At 29.5% G+C, this 20948-nt stretch overlaps 1 protein-coding gene across 1 annotated transcript in view; it reads left to right on the forward strand.

The window, feature by feature from the left end:
- The window catches only part of ENGase (cytosolic endo-beta-N-acetylglucosaminidase), a 131681-nt gene that overhangs the window by 87541 nt on the left and 23192 nt on the right, over positions 1–20948 (forward strand). The window contains exons 8-10 of the mRNA XM_085823494.1: positions 10882–10990; positions 11152–11330; positions 17231–17503. Coding sequence (XP_085679620.1) covers positions 10882–10990; positions 11152–11330; positions 17231–17503 — 561 coding nt within the window. The remainder of the gene's footprint in view (positions 1–10881; positions 10991–11151; positions 11331–17230; positions 17504–20948) is intronic.

Below are 20948 nucleotides of genomic sequence, written 5' to 3' on the forward strand. Positions count from 1 at the left end.
ACAAATTAAAGGTAAGAGATGTTGAAAATATATTTATGTTCACGAATATACTTATATTTACCCACTAAAGAAGTCCATATTTGTAATACTCAGACTATATTATAAAAAATGTTGCAACAACGAAATATTAAATTTGGATGACAAAAGGAAATTTTAAATTTTACTTACAAAAGGAAACTATACATCATATGAAGCCATCAAAATCTGATTCTTCACTATCTGAATTAAAAAGATTTAGCAAATCCTGATCTAAGTCTTCCAAATCATCACATTCATCCTCTTGGTTTACAGTCTCTTTATCTAAGGATATAATTTCAGCTTCTTTGGACCCTGCTATTATTGACGATGTTTTTACCGATTTCCACGCACTTCCTACCCACTTTGCAACTTCTTCATAAGATGCTTTATGCATTTTACCGCTTTTGGTATACGTATGCAATCCTTCACTCATCCAACACTCCACCGCTTTCGAAAGGATTTATTACCTGCCAAATCTAATAGTTGTAAGATTTTTATCAAACCACCAGGAATTATTGCTACGGTCGTAGACAATTTTTGATATCTGGTTTTCACTGACTCAAGTTAATGAGCATGCATCAAATCTATTGTCAATAACCCTTTTGGTTGGAAAAAAGATCCCTTATGACACTGCCAAACTTTTTTGTAGCCACTCATGCATGATTGTTTCGCACATCCAGTCGTTCTCGTTTGCACAAATAATTACATCATTAGGAAAATCTCGCTTCGAAATAGTTTTTCGTTTAAAAATGATCATCGGCTTTAGTTTGTCACCATTTGCGGCACAAGCTAATGTAAATGACGTTCTTTCATGCCCTGTCGTAAGCACAGATACAGTTTTTGCACCAGTTTCATCAACAGTTCTGTTTGCAGGATAGTCGAAAGCTAACGGCGTTTCATCTATATTTATTATCTGTAACCAAAGAATTTTTTTTTTTTTTTTTTGTCAATAATATCTGTCACATATTTTAGAAAAGATGCCTTTTTATCCCGCCAGTCCATTGGTAATTGTTGCCCGACTGTTGTTCTAGTACGCCCAGAATATTTTTTCTTTTCATAAATCTGCTACACCAGCTAGGCCCTCTTTTGAAATCATTTATGTTCATTTGTTTTGCTATAAATTTTGCTTGTAAGTGAATTTTTACAGTCAAATTGCCATTCCATTTCCTCGTTGCTCCTTTATCCAGTTTGCAAGGTCGTCCTCTAGATTCGGCCACCTTACAGTACCACTTCTTTTGGCTCGTTTCTGTTGTGGCCACAGCCAACTCTATCATGGCCTTGAAGCGAAATCAGTTTCGGAAGGTCACGTGATCAAAATAGTCGATCTTTTTCTCTTCGCTATAAGCGCAAAATTTAACTTGCCAAAAATAATAGTTTTCTCTTAATATAAATATAAGTAAAATTAATAAACGTGACTAGGTCGCATGACTTGCATTAAATTTTTCATAGTGTAATATTTTCACAGCCGGTAAAATGAATATCTTCAATAATTTTTAAAACAATTGTACTTTGTTTATGTAACTAAAAATATCATTGAGAATCACCAGAAAAAACTTTATTTCTGCAATTTTAATAAAAATGGAATCCATTTATGTAATCTAAATAAAATCCACAAAAGGGGAAAAATTCAATAGGTTTATAGATGTAAATTTTATTTAGATTTTCTTAACACTAAAATAAATATTAAGAGCAGAATATTTTGTAAAAATTCATGCCGCTCCCATCGCATCAGCTATATAAATTTTTAGAATGCAAATATTCATAGTCATCTCTCATCACTTCATTCACTAATAAAAACTTAAATATCACAATTTTATCAAAACAGGGAAATGAATTAAAAATTCCTTAAATGCTAGGAAATTTGTGTATAAAAACAAACTTACATGCATGTTATGCTATAAATAAATCTTTCAAGAAAATTTTGGCAAATTAAATGCTAATTACATTCATAAAAAGGACAACCTTCTATTTGTGCCAGCTCCAATTTTATGTTGTATCACTTTTTCCAAACCACCGAAGAGGTAAGTGATCAGGCTCGTTTTTTTTTTACAGTGGTGTCCCCAAATTACAGGCCTATTCCACTATCAAAAATAGATTCATAAAACTTGGAGCTGTGCCATATACACACATCCTACATATCATACATCATTTATGCAGAAGCATACATAAAAACAAACAGTTGTGACTTATTAATTGAAATTAACTGGTAAATTTTTTAACTTTTTTATATGAACATTTTATATTAATTTTGTATTTTTTTATGTTTTGTGTAATTATTTAACATTATTTTACAAGTTATCAAACAGATATTTTCTAATCGGGTTTGCAAAGTCATTCCACAAATGCAAGAATCTGTTAAATTAAAGTTAATTCTACCTAACTGTATGCAAGATAACTTATATAAAATACCCAGTTGCTTTCCTGATATAAGAAATGTATCTTCCATGCTTTCGAGAATTCCACCAAATAAGAAATGTACAATTGAAGATGTTAGTAAAGCAACTTCAGACGGTAAAGTTAATTTACCCCTATCTAATTCTTTAAGAAAACCAAAAATATCATCTGTTATATCTACCGAATGAACACTTTGCAACCAGTCCTGGCAAATACTGCATTTTACCACCCTTAATTCTTTCATGGAAGCATAACCTGAAATATAAACTAGCACTGGTAAAATATCAGAAGGAACATTTTCTGTAGAAAAATCATTAACTAGTAAATTTGAATAATCATCAATATTCACAAAGGTAAAGATAGAATCCTTATCATAATCTGGTAAAAGAGAAGTTAAAGGGATATTGATATTTGATGATGAAATTATAATATTGCTTTTAAAACGAAGCTTCTTCTCACTTTCTAATAATTGTAGGTAATTTATGTAATAATTTGAACCTGACATTTGCCGATACATTCCAAAACGTGATTCAAGAGCATCAGTTTGAAATTTTCCTAATAATATGTATTCAGCCTCATACTTTTGAAACAAATATGGAATCAATTGAATGAATGCATCTGTAGTTATTATCAATGCCTGAAATGTTTGTGGTGATAAAGTTTCTTTTATTGGAACAGACTGTTTCCATATCTTAAGCCACAATACTAGTTTCTTTAAGAAATTAATCTGCTCAACATTCTGAGAGTTAATAGCATCACGAAATTTATCATTAAAGCGCTTACTTTCAAAATTGCTTTTACAGTTTACAATTTTCCACCATGTTGTGAATACTGAAATAAAATCACAAGTTTTATCTGAGTTCACAAAAACATCTGCATGATCCTTTGATATACATTTTAATGCTGCTATGTTTTTTTCATTTAAGACTTGAAGTGCTAGTTTCACGTTTTGTTTCTGAATTGTTGAAGGATAAAGAGCTTTATTTGTAAGTAAATCGCCATATTTAACAATGGAAGATTTCTCTATATCATACATGATTTCCAAATGCTTAAAGTTAGCTTTCTTTAAAATATCATTATTTTCTAGATCAGGAAATGTAATTAATTTTTTGTTGCACCAATTATTGCGTACTGATTTTAACATATGAACTGTGTCAAAAAGAAAGAAGAGAAGCCTTGAATCATCTAAAGGGTGCTTAATATATGGCTGCAAAGTTTTATTAGGGGTCATTAGTTCAAATGCGCGTTTATTCACAGCATTATTATCAGAAATCAAACAAACAACTTTAAATCCTATATTTTCTAATGCTATTAAAATCTGATGAATCATATCTTGTAGCTCATTAGCTTGCAATCCATTAACTGGAACAATACTAACTACATCCTTATATGAAGAGAAAACTGATGTTATCATGAAAACCTGAGCTGTTTTGGCAGCAAGTGCTGGTTTATCATGAGAACCTCCATAAATAGAACCACCTTTAAAGTTGAACATAGGCTGAATGTAAATTTCATCTAATAAAACATTTACTACAAGTTCTTGTTCATTAAGAAAAAATTTTTTCCTCTCTAAATAATTAATGCTGCCAGCCAAACTTAATTTTGACAATGAATAACTACTCATAATATTGTGTAAGACTCGAGTACTTGGAATGCACAAATAGTCGCAGTTTAGTAAAGCATTGTATGCCGAAGAAGATTGCACAAATAATGTTGAAGCTAAAATTAAAGTTCTATTACTGTAACGCCTATTATTTTTTGATACTCTTAACAATTGTAATTGCTCTATTATAAAAGAAATATGTTCAGAATTATCTAAATTACAATCAACAGAATTTAGTAATGTAATTGCTGATTCTAACACAGTTGGAAATGTTGTATTAGTAACAGAAGTTTCAACATTGTTCATTAAATCATGTAATACTGAAATTGTATCAACAACGGGTGATTTTGAAAATTTCTTCTTACTTTCTTTCCGATTTTCAACGTATACTTCAAAATTCATGTCAGTACTTATAATGATGCATCCCAAAATTTTTGGACAATTTTCATGAGCTGCATATAAACATAAGCGAATTATATCATCATCATCGTCATCTAAGTAAAACCATTTATTTTTATATTTACATATGTTTTCCCGAAAGTAATTGACCACATCTTGAGGACATTTTAATGCACTTTTTTCTAAATCAGCTTTCTGCTGAAGTAAACTTTCCTGAACGGCTTTCTTATAATTTACTTCTTCTACATCAACAAGTCTGCGAGGTTTGGATTTATTTGTACTTAAATATGAGGGAGCATTTTCAAATATACATGGCACAGCGCCTTGAATAAGACCAGGGATTTTTCTGTCATATTCTTTATATTCATTTTTATAGATTACACAGTCCTTTCTTATTATCTGTGATTCATCAAAATGCTTTATACAAATTACGGGGTTTTTTAATTTGCTTAAATCTCTCGGAATTTTCCTTAACCACTGAGCTCTTCTTTTAGGTGATTTAGGTAAAGAGTAAGTAGTTACATTCTCATTTTTGTCATAATTGGATTTGCAGCCAAATACACTGCAATGTCGAGGCATTCTGTATTCCAATATGTTATTAGAAACAAATAATCAAAAATAATAAAGAATTCCTGATTTCCAAACAAATAGTCAAACCAATACTACTCAAAATGTTCAAACTAAAGTAAATGCATTCGCTGTTAAAACGAAACACTTGCATAGGCTTGAAAACAGCTACATATTTTCCCAAATAAATCTAAAAATTAAAAATATATAAAACGAAATATAGATAAAACTATTATTTATAATTACATAAAGCTCACGTTATTTAAAATCACTTAGAATACCAAAATAATCTACTTACATAACACTATTGGCAAAATATATATCCACAAAATTCACGACCACAGTTTCGTAGCCACACGCTACCATAAGAACCAAGGGGGTTAGAATAGACCTCTGACCTCCTTGGTCAGAACAAATCGACCATCTTGATCGCGTGACTTTTGCGCTTCAAGGCCATTATAGAGTTGGCTGTGGTTGTGGCATATTTTAAAGTTCTTTTTCAGTTTTACAACGTTGAACTCGTCCACTTCAAACTCTCGAGCTGCTGCTCTATTTCCAATTTGTTCAGCACGTGAAATAACATTAAGCTTAAAACCAGCAGTATAGCTTCTGTGCCGTTTAGGTGCCATTTTCAAAAATTTTTCGCTCCCTTCTTACTTAAAAACTATCCAACATATACTTGTACCTAAACTGATGGGATCTGTATCTGGCAGAATGCCAAGAAAAATCGATTCATGCTGAAGAGAAAATACATCAGAGTTCGTTATCGTGAGGCAGGTGGAGTCGTGTCCGCCTTCAAAAAAAATTGCAGAAAAGGCAGGGGTGGGGAGAGGATTTGTCCTGGAAGATTCATCGAATGGCAGAGGAGAGAGACTATTCAAAATGATGAGAATGCTGATTTGAAAGGAAGAATGTTATTGTTCTGAGATCCTGTTTAGGGTGAATAAGGCGTGTAGGTCCGTTCAAGGGAAAGAATGTAAACAAAATAACGTTCGCAAAAAGCAACTGAGTGGTCTATGTACAATGACAAGGCCATCCAAACTATGTACAATAATGACAAAGTTATTCAAACTATGCACAATGACCATCAAAGGAAATATTTTATTTTTAGTGCACCTGAATGCCACATGGGTAGAAATGTCATACCCGCTGAAAATAGTTTTAAACACGTAAAAGCTGCGGCGTTTCTTCCGGAAATTACGGTTTATAATATACAGAACTGGCATTTGGTATTTTGCCACCTGGTGCAATGTTTGCAGGCCCTAAATTAAAAATAATTTACTGTCTGAATTCTGCTGCCCAGTGCCTCCATAAATAAAATAAATAAATAAATAAAAAAAATTGTCATTCCTAAATTTTTCTTTATGGTGCCTTTCAAGATTCTAAAAATTTTGCCATCTGTATGATTTTGCCACTCGCTGCAGCCACACGGGTTGTACCAGCTTTGATAATGTAAATAGATATGACTTAAAGTTGAATTTATCAAAAAGGGTTAGATTATTTAATTATGGCAAAGCATACTACAATACTCTTTTTAGATAATTCTATTATATAATTCTACTAAAAAATCTTAGGAGATAATATAATCAATATTTCTTTAGTATATATATATATATATATATATATATCAAGCAAAGCAGTAATAACAATTTTGGTCAAGAAAACATCTTGCGCAATATGCTGCAAAATAAGTAAAAAATAAAAATTGTAGAAAGCTCGCCTATATTATATATTATATATATATATTATATATATATATATATGTGTGTGTGTGTGTGTGTGTGTGTGTGTGTGTGTATGTGTGTGCATACATGTATATGATATGTATATGTAATAAAGCTTAAAAATTAGAAGAAAAAGATTATGCTATCTGGCAAAGAATTTTTTAAAAAAGAAGTTAAAAATGATTTAGTTTGAAAACCATGAGTAGCTATTAAATTTTGAAATGAAGTAAGATAAAAACCAAAAGTTAAAATATATTTTGTAAACTTTTTAGAAAAATTTAAATTTAAACTAAAAATTAAAAAACTCAGTAGATGCAGTGTAATTATTCAAATTTCAGGGCCTCAAATTGACTTATCAATGGGTTATAATTTGAAGCATCAGAATCTTAATAATTAAGGAGCTCTGAATATATATCTAAAGCTAGCTTTAATATACAACTTTTTGTAAATTAACTACTAAAGACAAATGTGGGTATGTAAACAAAAGTACGAAAAGAAATTGAGAAACATTTAATTGAAAAATTCCTGTGCTTAAGCTGCAAAGGATTGAATTAAAAGTAATTAGTACAAAAGCAATTTTTTTTTTTTTTAAACTATCCAAGGAGAATTATGTTGGACAGTAAAATGGTAGTATTGTTAATTCTATTATTCTGAGGTTACTGCCCTCTTTACCAACGGAAGTGAAAATAAAAGACATATAAGGAAATTTCTTCTAAAGGGCAATTAGAGTTATAAAATGATAAGAACTGGAGTAACTAATAAAATATATTTTATATTGTGTGTAATTGTTTTTTATTACAAAAAAGGGGGTAGAAATGAAATCTGAGATTAGAATCTGCAGTCCCCCCCCAAGATGATAATATTTTTCAAAATTTCTTTCTCCAAACTTCTTTTCTGGTTTTGGAAAACATTTAAGTACTCCATCTCTGTTTCCTTCATTATCATAATACTGTATGCCAAAACTTGGCGAATCAGTGTCAATTAGCGTATGGTCTAAAAATTGATAGATCTGGAAAAAATTTTATTCCATACTTCTCACAGTTCTCTGTGGTGATGGGTAGCTCACATTGAACTTAATTGTATAATAAAAATACTATTTTTCATAGCAATTACTTGATTTTTTTTTACTCCATGAGGCTTGGATAAAACTAATCATATCAAGAACACTGCATTTATATGTTACTCTTTGAGATTTTTTTTCCAGGTAAATCAATATTCATCTTTCTGCATTTCATTTTAGATAGCTAAGTTACTGAGTTATGTAGTTCACGAGGTATTTTCTTCTCTTCGAACCTTCGTGACGTAGTTGGAAACATATCTGCCTTTCATTTGGGAGGTATAAAGTTTGGATTCTGCAAGGACATAGTTGTTCTTATATTTGTTGTACCAAAAATAAAAAATCTAATGATTCTGAAAATTTTTTTGGAAAAAATACTACTCTTAGGTTTATAAAATCATAATTTGACCTACGAGGAAAGTTCTGTTGATGAAAAAAATGTTTTCCTATTCAAGCATGTTATTTTACGATCAGCTCTTTTGACCATTAAATAAATTAAAGTCATTAAATAAGTTCTCAGTTTTCTATGGATTTTTTATTATAGATGTGCTTCATAAAAAAGATTCAAAAATTTTAAAACACTTGTATGTTCCCTATCACTCTTAATTTCTTATGTCGATTAGAGTTCACAGCTGAAAGAACTATTGTATGAAGTTTGCATTTCTAGCCTCCCTAACATTTTCCTTTTTAGCTCACTGGGAATTATAAGAGACTAATTTCATAAGCATTGAAAGAGCTGCAATAAAAATAATGTGTAGTAAATTCAAGAACTAAATTGAAGTATCTTGTGCATAACTAGTTTGTCAATTTCCTTGTTAGATAATGATTTTATTCTGGTAACCAGTGATAACTGATGTGAAGTGCCAGATTTATGCAGATCTTTGATGTTTTTGGCCTGTGAAAACATATTGCTCTGTACACAGAGAGAACAACAATGGACCATACTCTATATATAATGATTAATATGCATAGTGCTGAAGTTTTGCAGCTTTCTCTCTCTTCTTCCCCATTTTTTTTTCTTTAAATGCACGAAAATATTTAATAATATATATATTTAATAAATATGCCATGATTATGTTTTGTTTTAAAAAAAATTATGTAATTATAAAATATATATGTGTGTGATGTTTAATAAATCACATAATTCTTATTTAAAAATTTTAATTTGGATTTTAAATTGTTGTAGTGTGCTTTCTTTTGGTATGGTGATAATATTTGCTAACTTAAATAAATATCCATAGTTTTAAAATCCTTTTTTAAAAAACTGCCAACTTGTATCTAATAATTAATTGTTACCAATTTAAGAACCATGGACAAAGTTTCATTTTTCTGTTTTTAGAACATGAAACTGTTTGCTTTTCATGCTTTTCTTTCTCTCTCTCTCTTTTTTTATTTTCATTATTTTAAAAGCAGTTTTTTTTTTTTTTTTTTTTTTTTTGAGAATGAATTTTTTTTAATAGTTCAAAACTATTCTTCTACTAGCCTTCCTAATTTTTGCAATAGTATTTAAAAAATAGTATAAAATTCTTTTAAAAATAGTAAATAAAAGTGGAAATTCTCAACGTGTTTGCCAACTTTATATGATTACTAAATGTTTTATCCAGTTTACTGTAAATTTCAAGTTCCCCCCTTCCATTAAAAATACTTTGTTTTTTTAGACTTAACTCTCTTTAAAGTTTTAATTTCTGTAGAAGGAAATAAACTTATGTTTAAATAAAATTAGCATGCAGTTTTTTAGAATTGTCTTAAGAAAGTATAGTCAACTGATACTGAAGCATGCTTCTTTGTTTGCTAAGAAATAAAACACCAGTCAGTAGCAGAGTGTTGTCCTATTTTACTGATGACTTCAGACTGTCAGCATTAGAAATTTATATGTGATCTCTGACAAAAGAACTCTTTCAACTATGAAAAGTTTTAAGATGAAAAGAGATGTTTTATAGAATTTACTCTTGGTTACCAAATTTTAGTTATTTGTTACTCTTAGTTACTAGCATATTTTGTAGCAAACTTGAAAGGAAGATGGTTATTAAACGCTCTGAAGCAGCCTGAGTTTTTGGATCTGTCATGAGTCTCTATTAACTAAATATGTATATTTACCTATTTTAGTCTCTATTTTCATAAATTTATATTCATCAAGATGGCATTTATATTGTTAATGAATATAAGAAAGCAAAATATCTTAAATTATAAGCTAATATATAACAAATGACAAAAAAAAAAAAAAAAAAAAACAATCTCATGACCAGATAAAGCCGGTCATGGTGCTCAGAGGGTTAATTTTTCTACTCCTTACTATTTAACCATTATGTATGATGATAAAGAGAATGACTTGAAACCTAGTTTTCTAGCCTAGTTTCAAAATGAGAATAATATTGATTGCTTGCTGATACATAGTTTGAAGATAATATTGTCTTGAATTTCAGGTTAAAATAATGTAAAAAAATTTCCAGTTTGTTATGATTGAGTAAAATATTCATCAAATCATTGTCTTAGCTTTTATTCGCTTAACTGCTAATCTTTTATTGTGGAAGTAGAAAAATTACATTAAAATGAAATTCAGTTCTGTATTATTTAGAAGGGCAATTTTCATTATCATCATCACCATCTCGAGAAAGTCCAAAATTTTTTGTCAGATAATTTTCTGGCAGACCAGTGTTTTGCACTAAAAATATTCAAAATTATATTTGGTGACTTTTTATAAATGATAATTAATATATTTAATAATGTTTTGTAGTTGTTCAGCAAAAAATTTCATAAGGTTCTATTGGAAAGGAATGCCCTTGGATGAATATCAGTGCTAAAAATATAATATATAATCTTAGTAAATGTTATTACAGTCAGAACAAAGAGAAGCTTTGTGATAACATTCTGTTCTAAAGAAGTTTGCATTTCTTGAAATAAAAAATATTGTTAGGTTTTTTTAAAGCATTTTCATGACACTTTTACGTATATTAACAAATTCGTTATGTGGATATATTTCAGATTTTGAAGTGCTTTAAATGAAGTTTGTACTACAAAGGCATTTAAAATAAAAAATTTTTAAAATTTTTTTAAAGCCCTTTTATGAAGCTATTATATATATGTGTATGTAACTAATTCACTATGTGAAAAAATTTCAGGTTTTGGAGTGCTTTAAATGAAGTTTGTGCTGCAAGGGCATTTAAAAGTTTACCTTTTGCTTCATCCTTCTGTCCTGGATTTGGGAAAAAGTTGTTTAGAAATGGAAAAGTAACTATTAAAATTATAGCATTTGAGAATAATAACATTTTTCACGCTCAAAATGTGGAAAATGTCATCAAATATGTATGTATATATGATAAAAATAATAATAGTGAATAAATTATAAAATGTACTAATGTTCCTGAAAATGTGTTTTGAATATTTTGTAGGTGGTATGTAATGAACCTTGGTATAACATAAGCCTTCAACAACCTCAGCCTACTTTATATGCATCAAATTCTTTAAAGGGAAATAATGTTGTAATGCATATTGAAGATGCTTACGACGGAGGAGGCTGCCTACGCTTAGATGGAAGATTTAGTGATTATAAAAGATTTTATGATTTTAAGTAACTATGCATTTTCTTAATTATATTCATTATATATATATATATATATATATATATATAACATATTAAATGTTGAATGATCTTAAATTCACTTAGTTTGAAAACAAGTTTTTCTAATACTTGTGCAATAGCTGCAAAGTAAGATAATAATAATTTATTTACTAAAGAAATATTGATTATATTATCTCCTAATATAAATTTAGTAGAAGTATCAAAAAAGAGGGAACCCATATGTAGGAAGTTTAATTTCAAAAGTTGTGTTTTAAAGTAACTTTATAAATTTTGAGTGAAAAGCAATTTATGTATTAAAATTTACAAAATACTTAAGTAAATGTCCCCCAACACCTTCGTGTTTATGCATGTTAATTCTAAACTATTTGTATAAAAGTTAAACAGTGGTAGTCTTTGGAATTATGAAATAGAACTCATAAAAAGGAATTGAAATAAACATTAGAAAATTAAGAAACAGAATGCTATCTTTGCAAAAACAAATCAAATATTAAAAACTGAAAAATTAATATATATATAATAAGAAAAAAATGTGAAATGTACATGAAGATATAAAGGGCCAGAAAATGCATTAATTAACTTACGTTCTTTCTAGTTGTATGTCGATAAAGTGTTCTCTTCTATGTCTTACTCAGAAGGGGTATGTGTCCGAAATTCCGCTAGCGGGGATACTTTGAATTATTTCAGGTGGCAAAACTTGTGAGAAGTAATGAAATGAATTAAAAAATGAGCCTATTTGGTTTCATAATCTTTAGTCTGTCAAATAGCTTGTTGACAGTGAAAATTACTTTTTTTTCTTTTCTAATTTTCTTCCTCGTTCCGATACGACAATTAGCTAGAAATGAATTAATTTCCATTCGCTAGTTAGTATATTCAAAATTTTAACAGACGTTTTCACTCACACAAGAACTTCGCAACAAACGTCCCTCAAGCATTCCTAGTCCCTCCCACATCCCATACATTACTTCTCACAAGTTTCGCCACCTGAAATGATTTAAAGTATCCCCGCTAATGGAATTTTGGACACACACACCTTCTGAGTAAGACACAGAAGAGAATACTTTACTGACATCCCACTAGAAAGAAAGTAAGTGAATTAATGCATTTTCTGGCCCTTTATATCTTCATGTACATTTCACATTTTTTCTTATTATATATATATTAATTTTTCAATTTTTATTATTTCATTTATTTTCGCAAAGATAGTATTCTGTTTCTTAATTTTCTAATGTTTATTTCAATTTCTTTTTATGAGTTCTATTTCATAATTCCAAAGATTACCACTGTTTAATTTTTATACAAATAGTTTAGAATTAACATGCATAAACACGAAGGTGTTGGGGGACATTTACTCAAGTATTTTGTAAATTTTAATACATAAATTGCTTTTCACTCAAAATTTATAAAGAATCTTGTATCAGCAAAAATGCTTAATTCAGAGTGAGTTCTTTGGTACGCTACTTTGGTTTTAAATCCCATCACTTCATGGAACTACAATTTTGGCCTAACTTAATTTGCGAGTTTGGCATCAACATTCTTACTTGAGTAAAAGACGAAACACCTTTGCATTTATTAATTATTGTTCTTTGAACGGGAGTTGGTTTGTTCCCTTTGAAAAGTCAACTAATTTCCGATCAATAGCGATAATTACTTGCTTTTAATCAATTTCTTTTTCAAAGTTTGAAATTTTGTTATTAGTGATTTATATTCAAGTCCATGTAAAACATTTTAAATAATTTACATTGAAGTTACTTTAAAACACAACAACTATTCTGCTATGCTCTCTTCTTATCGCAATACTATCAAAAATGTAAATGTTCTTCAATAGACGCGATTAGAATGTCAGGTAAATTGGGCCACAAATGTGAATTCAAATAAAAATTGAATTTAATCTGCTTCGACTGCCAAGTTTCCTCTTCAATATGGATCTACTATGTTCTGTGAATTTCTACGTGTTACACCATCAACTTTACTATGTCTTTTTTTATTTTTTGCACTACATTTTTAGTTAGACAAGATGCCTCAAAAGCGGAATGGAACATTATCAGAGCCAGATTTAGACTTTCTTGGGGCCTATAGCTTGTGTAGCTTATCTGGCCCTGAGCATTATTCCCCAACTGTATTTTGGTAAAATATTTATGACATTCAAAAAAGTGTGTTGGCTCATCTGCAAATCCAAAAGTTCTATTGTCTTGTGTAACAAAGTGTACAATTTGTCTTGGCTATCTCTACTATATTTAAAAGAGGGGAGGATGTGTTTTAAATCATCAGTGAATTACCGTTTAGAAGATTCAACATTACAGTTGGTTGATGGCCGTCGATCTGTATTAAATGTGATTAAAGTATGTATGACAGAAAATTACTTTTTGCACTTCTGCTATTCCTAACAGGATTTCTTCATTTGGAAGCTCGAAATTTTTATCTTCTTGTGAACTTAACTAAGCTTATTTTCCAATGAGAGAAAATTATTAAATATACTGCAAATCCTATATTTTGCATTTAAATTTCGCTTAAAGTTTCTGCAATTTGATTGTGCTGTTTTGCAAAAATATGTATATTTAAACTGTTTTTAAGGAAGGGTGTTAAGGTAAATAATTATGTTTTTGAATTTATGCTGAAAATTTTGGAGTGTTGATAAGAATTTTATGCAAATAGTATTTTGAGTCTTACTACGGTAAATTTTCAGTGTTTTCATATAGAATAGTGTAATAATATTATAAAAATATGAGCACTTCAAGAAACTGAATAATTATCATAAGTATAGAATTATGTTAAACTTTCCAAAATGTTTTTTTTTTTCATATAATTATTATTTTTATTTTTTTTATATGTAATAAAATGTAGTTAATTTTTTTATATATGTATAAATGAAATGTTATAGTGCAGTTCAGAAAGGCCAGTTGCCTTTAAACAAGGAACAGAGGCCTTTATAAGTAACTGCCGCAAGCATCCTTAACCATTGCTGAACATTCATACACCAATTCATTCATGTAGATGTGCCTAATAGATGGAAATATTTGTGTTAAGAGAAAGCTGTGGGGTCTTTCATTTTGTACAAAATAAGTAAATTAGAAATGTCAATGATAGAATACATTTAGTAATAGTATTTCAAATGTTTCGAATGAAAAATTTATTACGTTATAATAATTTGAAATTTCTCTGATTATGTAATGTAGATAACAGTATTTAAAAATTTTATATTTGAGAAGTTTTAAAAGCCCTCTCTAAACAGATAAAATTATGAAGTTTATTTTCTTTTATATTCACAGAATTATGTGATTCATATTGTAATGCAGTGTAGAATTTTATTTACAAAATTTAAAAGATCTAACTTGAATGAATAAGGTATATGTTTTTAATTTTTAAATTCCAACTAACTACCTTGAAGATTTTTATGGCCATAAGTTATAAATGCAGACTTTGATAATTATACAATCAATAATTACCTTTCCTAAGGAATGTAGACTTCTACGTGTAATTGCTTTTAAGCATTCCATAGCCATCAGCAAGTTGTAACGCTGATCAGACTTTTTGCTGAAACTAGTTAGTGTGACATATGTCATAAACTAAATGTCTTGAATCTGTTTACAGGGTAATATATGGACATCTTGATACTTGTAGAAAAGATTTCAGTGGTTTAGGAAAAAGCTGCAGCTGTGGGTAAGAAAATTGAATTATGGTGGTGCTCAGGATTGTTTTTTAATGAAATCATTGTTCTCCAGGAATCACTGACTGGTTTGCAAAATACTTCTTGAAAGATAATGTAGAGAAATTTATATTGATTTAAAATCCTTTTCATTCTCAAGCTCTTCGGGACTTTACTTTATAGGACAAAGAGAGTTTAATTGAACTATCTTATGACAAGGCCTGAAAACAAAATTTGCTTGCTCTTATTTAATGGAGTTTTGGAATTCAATTGAAATTGAGTGTCCAACTTTAAGTTCTAAAGCTCTAAGGATTCTCATGCTCTTTGCAACATTCTATCTGTTTGAAGCTGGATTTTCAGCTATCACTTTAATAAAGATCTAATATTATGTGGAAATCAGTGTAGAACAAGAAGTGAAAATAGCCGTATCAAGCCTGTGATTTAAAAGTTTCATGGGTATTAAAAAGCTCACCTCTCACATTGCCTCTCTAATTTGGCATTGAGGGTTTCTGTTATTTGTATGATTTCATATCAATTAAAACTATTATACTTTTTCACTAAAATATTTTTTTTTCCCACTTTTGTGCCTGATTAATGGTATGGTAGAAACGTTCCAACCGGAGTGCTGCGATAAAATAATAAAACTGTAAGTGCACCGCATTACAGTATACAGTCAAAAGTCGTTAATCCGGACTCGTCGGGACTTCGGCGATTCCGGATTACCGATTTTTCTGGATTATAGGTCATCAGTTTAAATCTGGTAAGATGGCATGCAGAAATTATAAAATTAAAAATATGAAACCGTAATTTATGAAATAAAGAACAATTATGATCTAAAGGGTATCAAAATTTGCCAAAAAAAAAGTTTAAAATTTATTTGTTTACTTTATTAAACATTTCTTTCAATGTAAGTTGTTTAAGTTGCTTCATTTTTTATGTGATAATACTTTCTCTTTAATTCTATAAACAGACATAATTTCTTGTTCAGTTACAAAGTTCCGCTGTTCAAGTCCTATAATTGCTGTGTCGAGAGTACCGACTAATTTGTCAGTTGAAATTTTTTCATTTTCAATAACCTCTGTGTCACTTTCTTCGCTATCAGAAGCGAATTATAATGACAAGAAATTTGATTTAAATCATATCAAAGACGGAGTACATCAAGATGAAATACTACATTTAGTAAGGAATTATAAGCCAAATAAAATAAAAACATCTGCCCTGATGATAAGGATATTGCTGTCAGATCAACTTCCAATTCATTGCGCGCCACGGCGTCCTCCCGCCACAGAGCAGCGTGAAATTGATAAACAGATTTCGGAATGGTTAGATAAACAAAGAATATGCCTTTATCCATTTTTTGCAGCAATTCCACTTTTTGTTTAATAGACTTCCAAACATACTTTCGCTTTGTCGATCCTTTACATATTAGTAAATATATATCAGAAATTCTAAGTTCAAGCTTACTTTTATAAAATTGCTCTAACAGTCTGCAAAAAATAATAAGCCGGATCCAATTCGAAGATTAAGGAACTACGCAATCTGCAACATTAACTGAATTAGATAATTTTAGCTTAGCTTATACCGTCCGTTATACGTTAAACGCGCATTCGTAAACGTACTTTGCGCATGTGCACACGCATATTTGCAGCCATAAAGGTCTTATGCACATGCGTCAAAGTGATGCTTGCACAGAAAGTTTGTAGCTTTGAGGTCCGGATTATATATCATTCCGGATTATGGGTGTCTGAATTAACGACTTTTGACTGTATATTGAAAGCTGCAATATATATGGAAAAAGTTGGAACCCCATGAGCTAAGTGACTAATGAGTGTGGCCATTCACAATCAGTGCTTAAAAAGGAAGTGCTCAGCCATTGGAGAAGAAGGCTTTTCTTCAAGAATTGCCGCTTTTGAAAATATATGAAGAGTTACATGTGAGAGACTGGGTTCTAGTTTTTAGATTATGTTAACATACAAAACAAACGACTTTTCAATAGACTCCTCTCCTGCCCTGCACCTTGTGTACAATTTAATATGTAATAGTGAACAAACAGATGTAATAAATTTTATGCTGAAAATGGCTGACAGAACACTAAATATCATTTACGTATTTAGTGTAATGTCTTTCTTAACAAAACTATATGCAGTTCTATTAAGTTTGGATTTTAGATGTAACAGATTTTTGGAATTTTAAATGTATCAATGTTTATTTTTTATGCATTTATAGCATACATTTTTATTTTTAGGATTTTTTCAACAGAGTTTTCATTGAAAAATTCTTACATTATTAGCTATACATTTAAACCATTAGTAGGTGGTTTAGATGTGATGTTAATACTCAACATACAATGTTATGAAGGTTCTTATGAACTCTGTTTAACTGAAGAGAAAGAAAATGAAATTATACAAGTTGATGCTTCTGTGAAATATAAAATGCCAGTATCAAGAGATGAATTATTGAGTACTACCTATACAGAGGCAGATGAAATTTTACTATATGAGACAAATTGGATCAAGAGGTAGAGACTCTTTAAAGTTTCCTTCAATATATTGTACTTTATTAATTTTGTTAAAAAACGCACTATTCTAGGAAATGCTGAATCTTGAAATAAAATTTTAGGAACAGCAGTCTTATTCTTAAGTTATAGATGAAGGCTGTAATTGCTGAATAAATTTTATTGCTTATTCCTAATAATAGAGAATTTTCAGTTTTAAAATTTTTTAATAATCAAAATATGGCCAAATATTCTAAAAATTTCTTTCTAAAGGAATATTTTATTATCAAATTGTATTTGCATATTTGAAGTTTTCTTTTGAAGCTAAATTTTCCGTATCTAAAACTGTATCTAAACTTTATCAAGTTAGCATTCTTAAACTTAATTTTTAGTTTTCTTTAAAGCAGTAGTTCTTTGGAATATATATATATAACTGATCAAAAATTCAACTTTTATTTAGTTCTATGAATGAATTATTTATTATTACCTTAAGTAAATAATTTCTGATATTTAGGTATTAACAAAAGCTACTTAACTAGTGCAAGTTGGTGGTTTCACACTTTTTTTTTTTTTTAAGAAAGATTCCCAAACTATCAATATTTATTTAAATCAGTAAACATTATCAACATACCAAAGAAAGCATACTTTAGCAATTTAAAATACAAATTTTAATTATTCAATAAGGGCAGAATACTTTAAAAAATAAAACGCATTCATTTTCAAGATCATTCTGTAATTTGTTTGTGTTATTCTTCTTCTGAAGTACACAGCAATCCGTCTTCACTAAAAAAACATCAGAAAATTGTGGACACGGCTTCATACAATCCTTGGCAATGATGGCTAATCTAGGAAACCTATTTCTTCATTATTCCATTTAGAAAATGTTCCTCAAAATTCTGTATTCTAATAAGAAATAAAAATAAACGGCTAAAATTTAGAGATTTGCTATATGTATTGCATTTTTTAATTAATAATTAACTAAAATTTACATATCAGCGAAATACGCCTTCTGAAAAATGCGGTTTGAATCCTTTCAATTATAGTATAGCTAAGCAATGTTTAAACATTAAAATTCAAAAATCTGCAAGAGTTCCCCGATTTCTTTGCTGAACTGATATATATTGTTAACCTGCGAGCACACGCCAAAATTACGAACACGAGAAGGCGCACTGGGTATGTCATACCTGAAAGCAATTAACACGTTTTAAATTACATTAATAATATAAATATGAGTATAAATGTGAATTAACATGAAGAGCAATGAACTTTAGAATATTATAAAGAATATAATAAATGAAGTACTTAACATACAATTATTTTGCACATCTCTGGCAGACTGAACACATATGATCTATACAAATACTGATATTACATTTCTCGTACAGAAACCGTGTCTTTCTGTCCTTGTTTTTAGTTCACTCAGCGCATCTTCTGTAAACGTTTTTCATCTTTTTAGACGGTGGTTCCATGTTGCAATCTCCTGAAATTACTTTTTCTTTTAGTTTCAAAGGGAGCATGATTTACTGCCGCCGTTGATTTGAGTAATTTTCCACTTTCGAATAACCAGTATTTCCTAGAATTTTAAAGATAATGCTTTTAAAACTAGTCGAACTACCATTCATTTGAAATTTGTTTCTCTTCCACACCAAGCCATTTTTACCAACATAATTTGCATCATTTCATTGATTTTCTAATTCAGTGTCTGTATCACTGTCTGTTGATGAATTATAAGTACTGTTATTTTCTTCATCTATGAATTCTTCCCTCTCTTCTCTAAACGTTTCATCATCTGTTGAAATGGTTTCCAGCATATTTCTCAACCTTTTCCATTTTTTTATAACTTAGATGCTACACCATGCTGACTAACTAAGAAAGTGAGGGTGAAAATCTGAAAGACGCAAGAAGGCACACGGTAGTCACATACCCAAACAGTACAATTCCTAGAAAAGTATTCGAAGAATCACTCCACAGATTTCCCAGCTTCATGAATGTTACCTTGAGTTCAGCTGCAAAAGGTTTTGTCCATTTCAAGGAAAGGGATTTTTAGATAAGGGACAAAGAATATGCCCCCGAGTATGAGATACCCGGCGCACATGCTCGCGGGTTAATAAATAAAACAAAGCTGATTACTGAAAAATTATTTTAGCATTTTATTTCATTTATTTTATTTTATTTGAATCAAAGGTATTTTCGTGATAAGAGATGCAACTTAGAACCATAGGTGTTCGAAGAAATTAGATTTGGGTCTTAAGTAAATGAAAATGATTTAAACATCTTTTGAACCTAAACTGCAAAAGCAGAGCTTAAATTGAGTTCGGAGCTTACTGAAATCAGACTTTGGTAATTCTTAGTTTTCATCTGAAATGATATTTCCAGTTGAATTGAATATTAGTTGAGCTTTTATATTTTAATTTGTTATTTAACTGTTTGTTGTTTAATTTAAATCAATTTAATAATCTTTATGCTTTTGTTGTATTTTGTCACTGTTTAATGTATTCACTTTTGTTTATCTTTTCTGTGCCTTCTGTAGTGCTCTGGCACTTTTGATTTTAGGAAGGGTAATATCATTTTGATTCCTTTGCAAAGGATAATATGATTCCGATTTAACTTTAAATAACGTCAGCTTTTGATATTGTGAATTCATCAATACTTACGAACTAATTTTTAAAAATATTAAATGATTTGCTTTAAAATATGGATGAAATAAAAGAATATCAAGTACAGCTTCTTCAGTTTAAAACCAGTTTACCTTGGTTTTAGCTTGGTTAGCCGGTCATTAGCTTGATTTTACGTAGAAACTGTAATTTTAATTGTAAAAATTGTTTTTTTTAAATTGTTTTAACTGTACTTGGTGTTTTATGTTTTTCTATATCTTTTAAATTTTAATAAAAATATTTTGAATTTTTATGTATTTTTGCCTTCCTGAGAAGTGAGAACTGAATTGATTAGTAGCGTGTGCACATTATGTCAGCAGCGCTGAATCGCCAGCGAAAAACTGTTTCTTTTTTATTTGTTTAATTTCTTTTGTACATTGATTTAGATTTATTATAGTATTTAAACAAAATTTGTGGTAATTCTTCCGACGATATAATTTTTGTGCTCTCAGAGCTATAAAATGAATGAGATGTAATGCTGTTAAGTGAACCTGGAGGCGAAGTGTCAGCATGGTAAATAATTAAAGTGAACTTTAAAGAGTGCATTTATTCTATTGTAGTTTATATGCTATCCACGAAGTAGATTTAATTCAAAATTTGTTAACTGCTAATTCAATATGTTTAAATGAAATGCAGGAAAATTGCGTATAATTTAATATTCTGCACAAGGAAATCGTGGTGTACATATCAGATTTTTTATTTTAAGTGTGAAATATTTTTTTAAATTTGATGTGTAATTATTTTAATAATTGTTTTTGAAAGGTGGGAGAATTTTATTCCACAATATATATATCTGTATAGCTTATTTCAAAAAT

The sequence above is a fragment of the Stegodyphus dumicola genome, chromosome 9 (assembly GCF_044657685.1).
Source record: "Stegodyphus dumicola isolate Sdum_Otavi_A_Nest chromosome 9, ASM4465768v1".
NCBI classification, from domain to species: Eukaryota; Metazoa; Arthropoda; class Arachnida; order Araneae; family Eresidae; genus Stegodyphus; species Stegodyphus dumicola.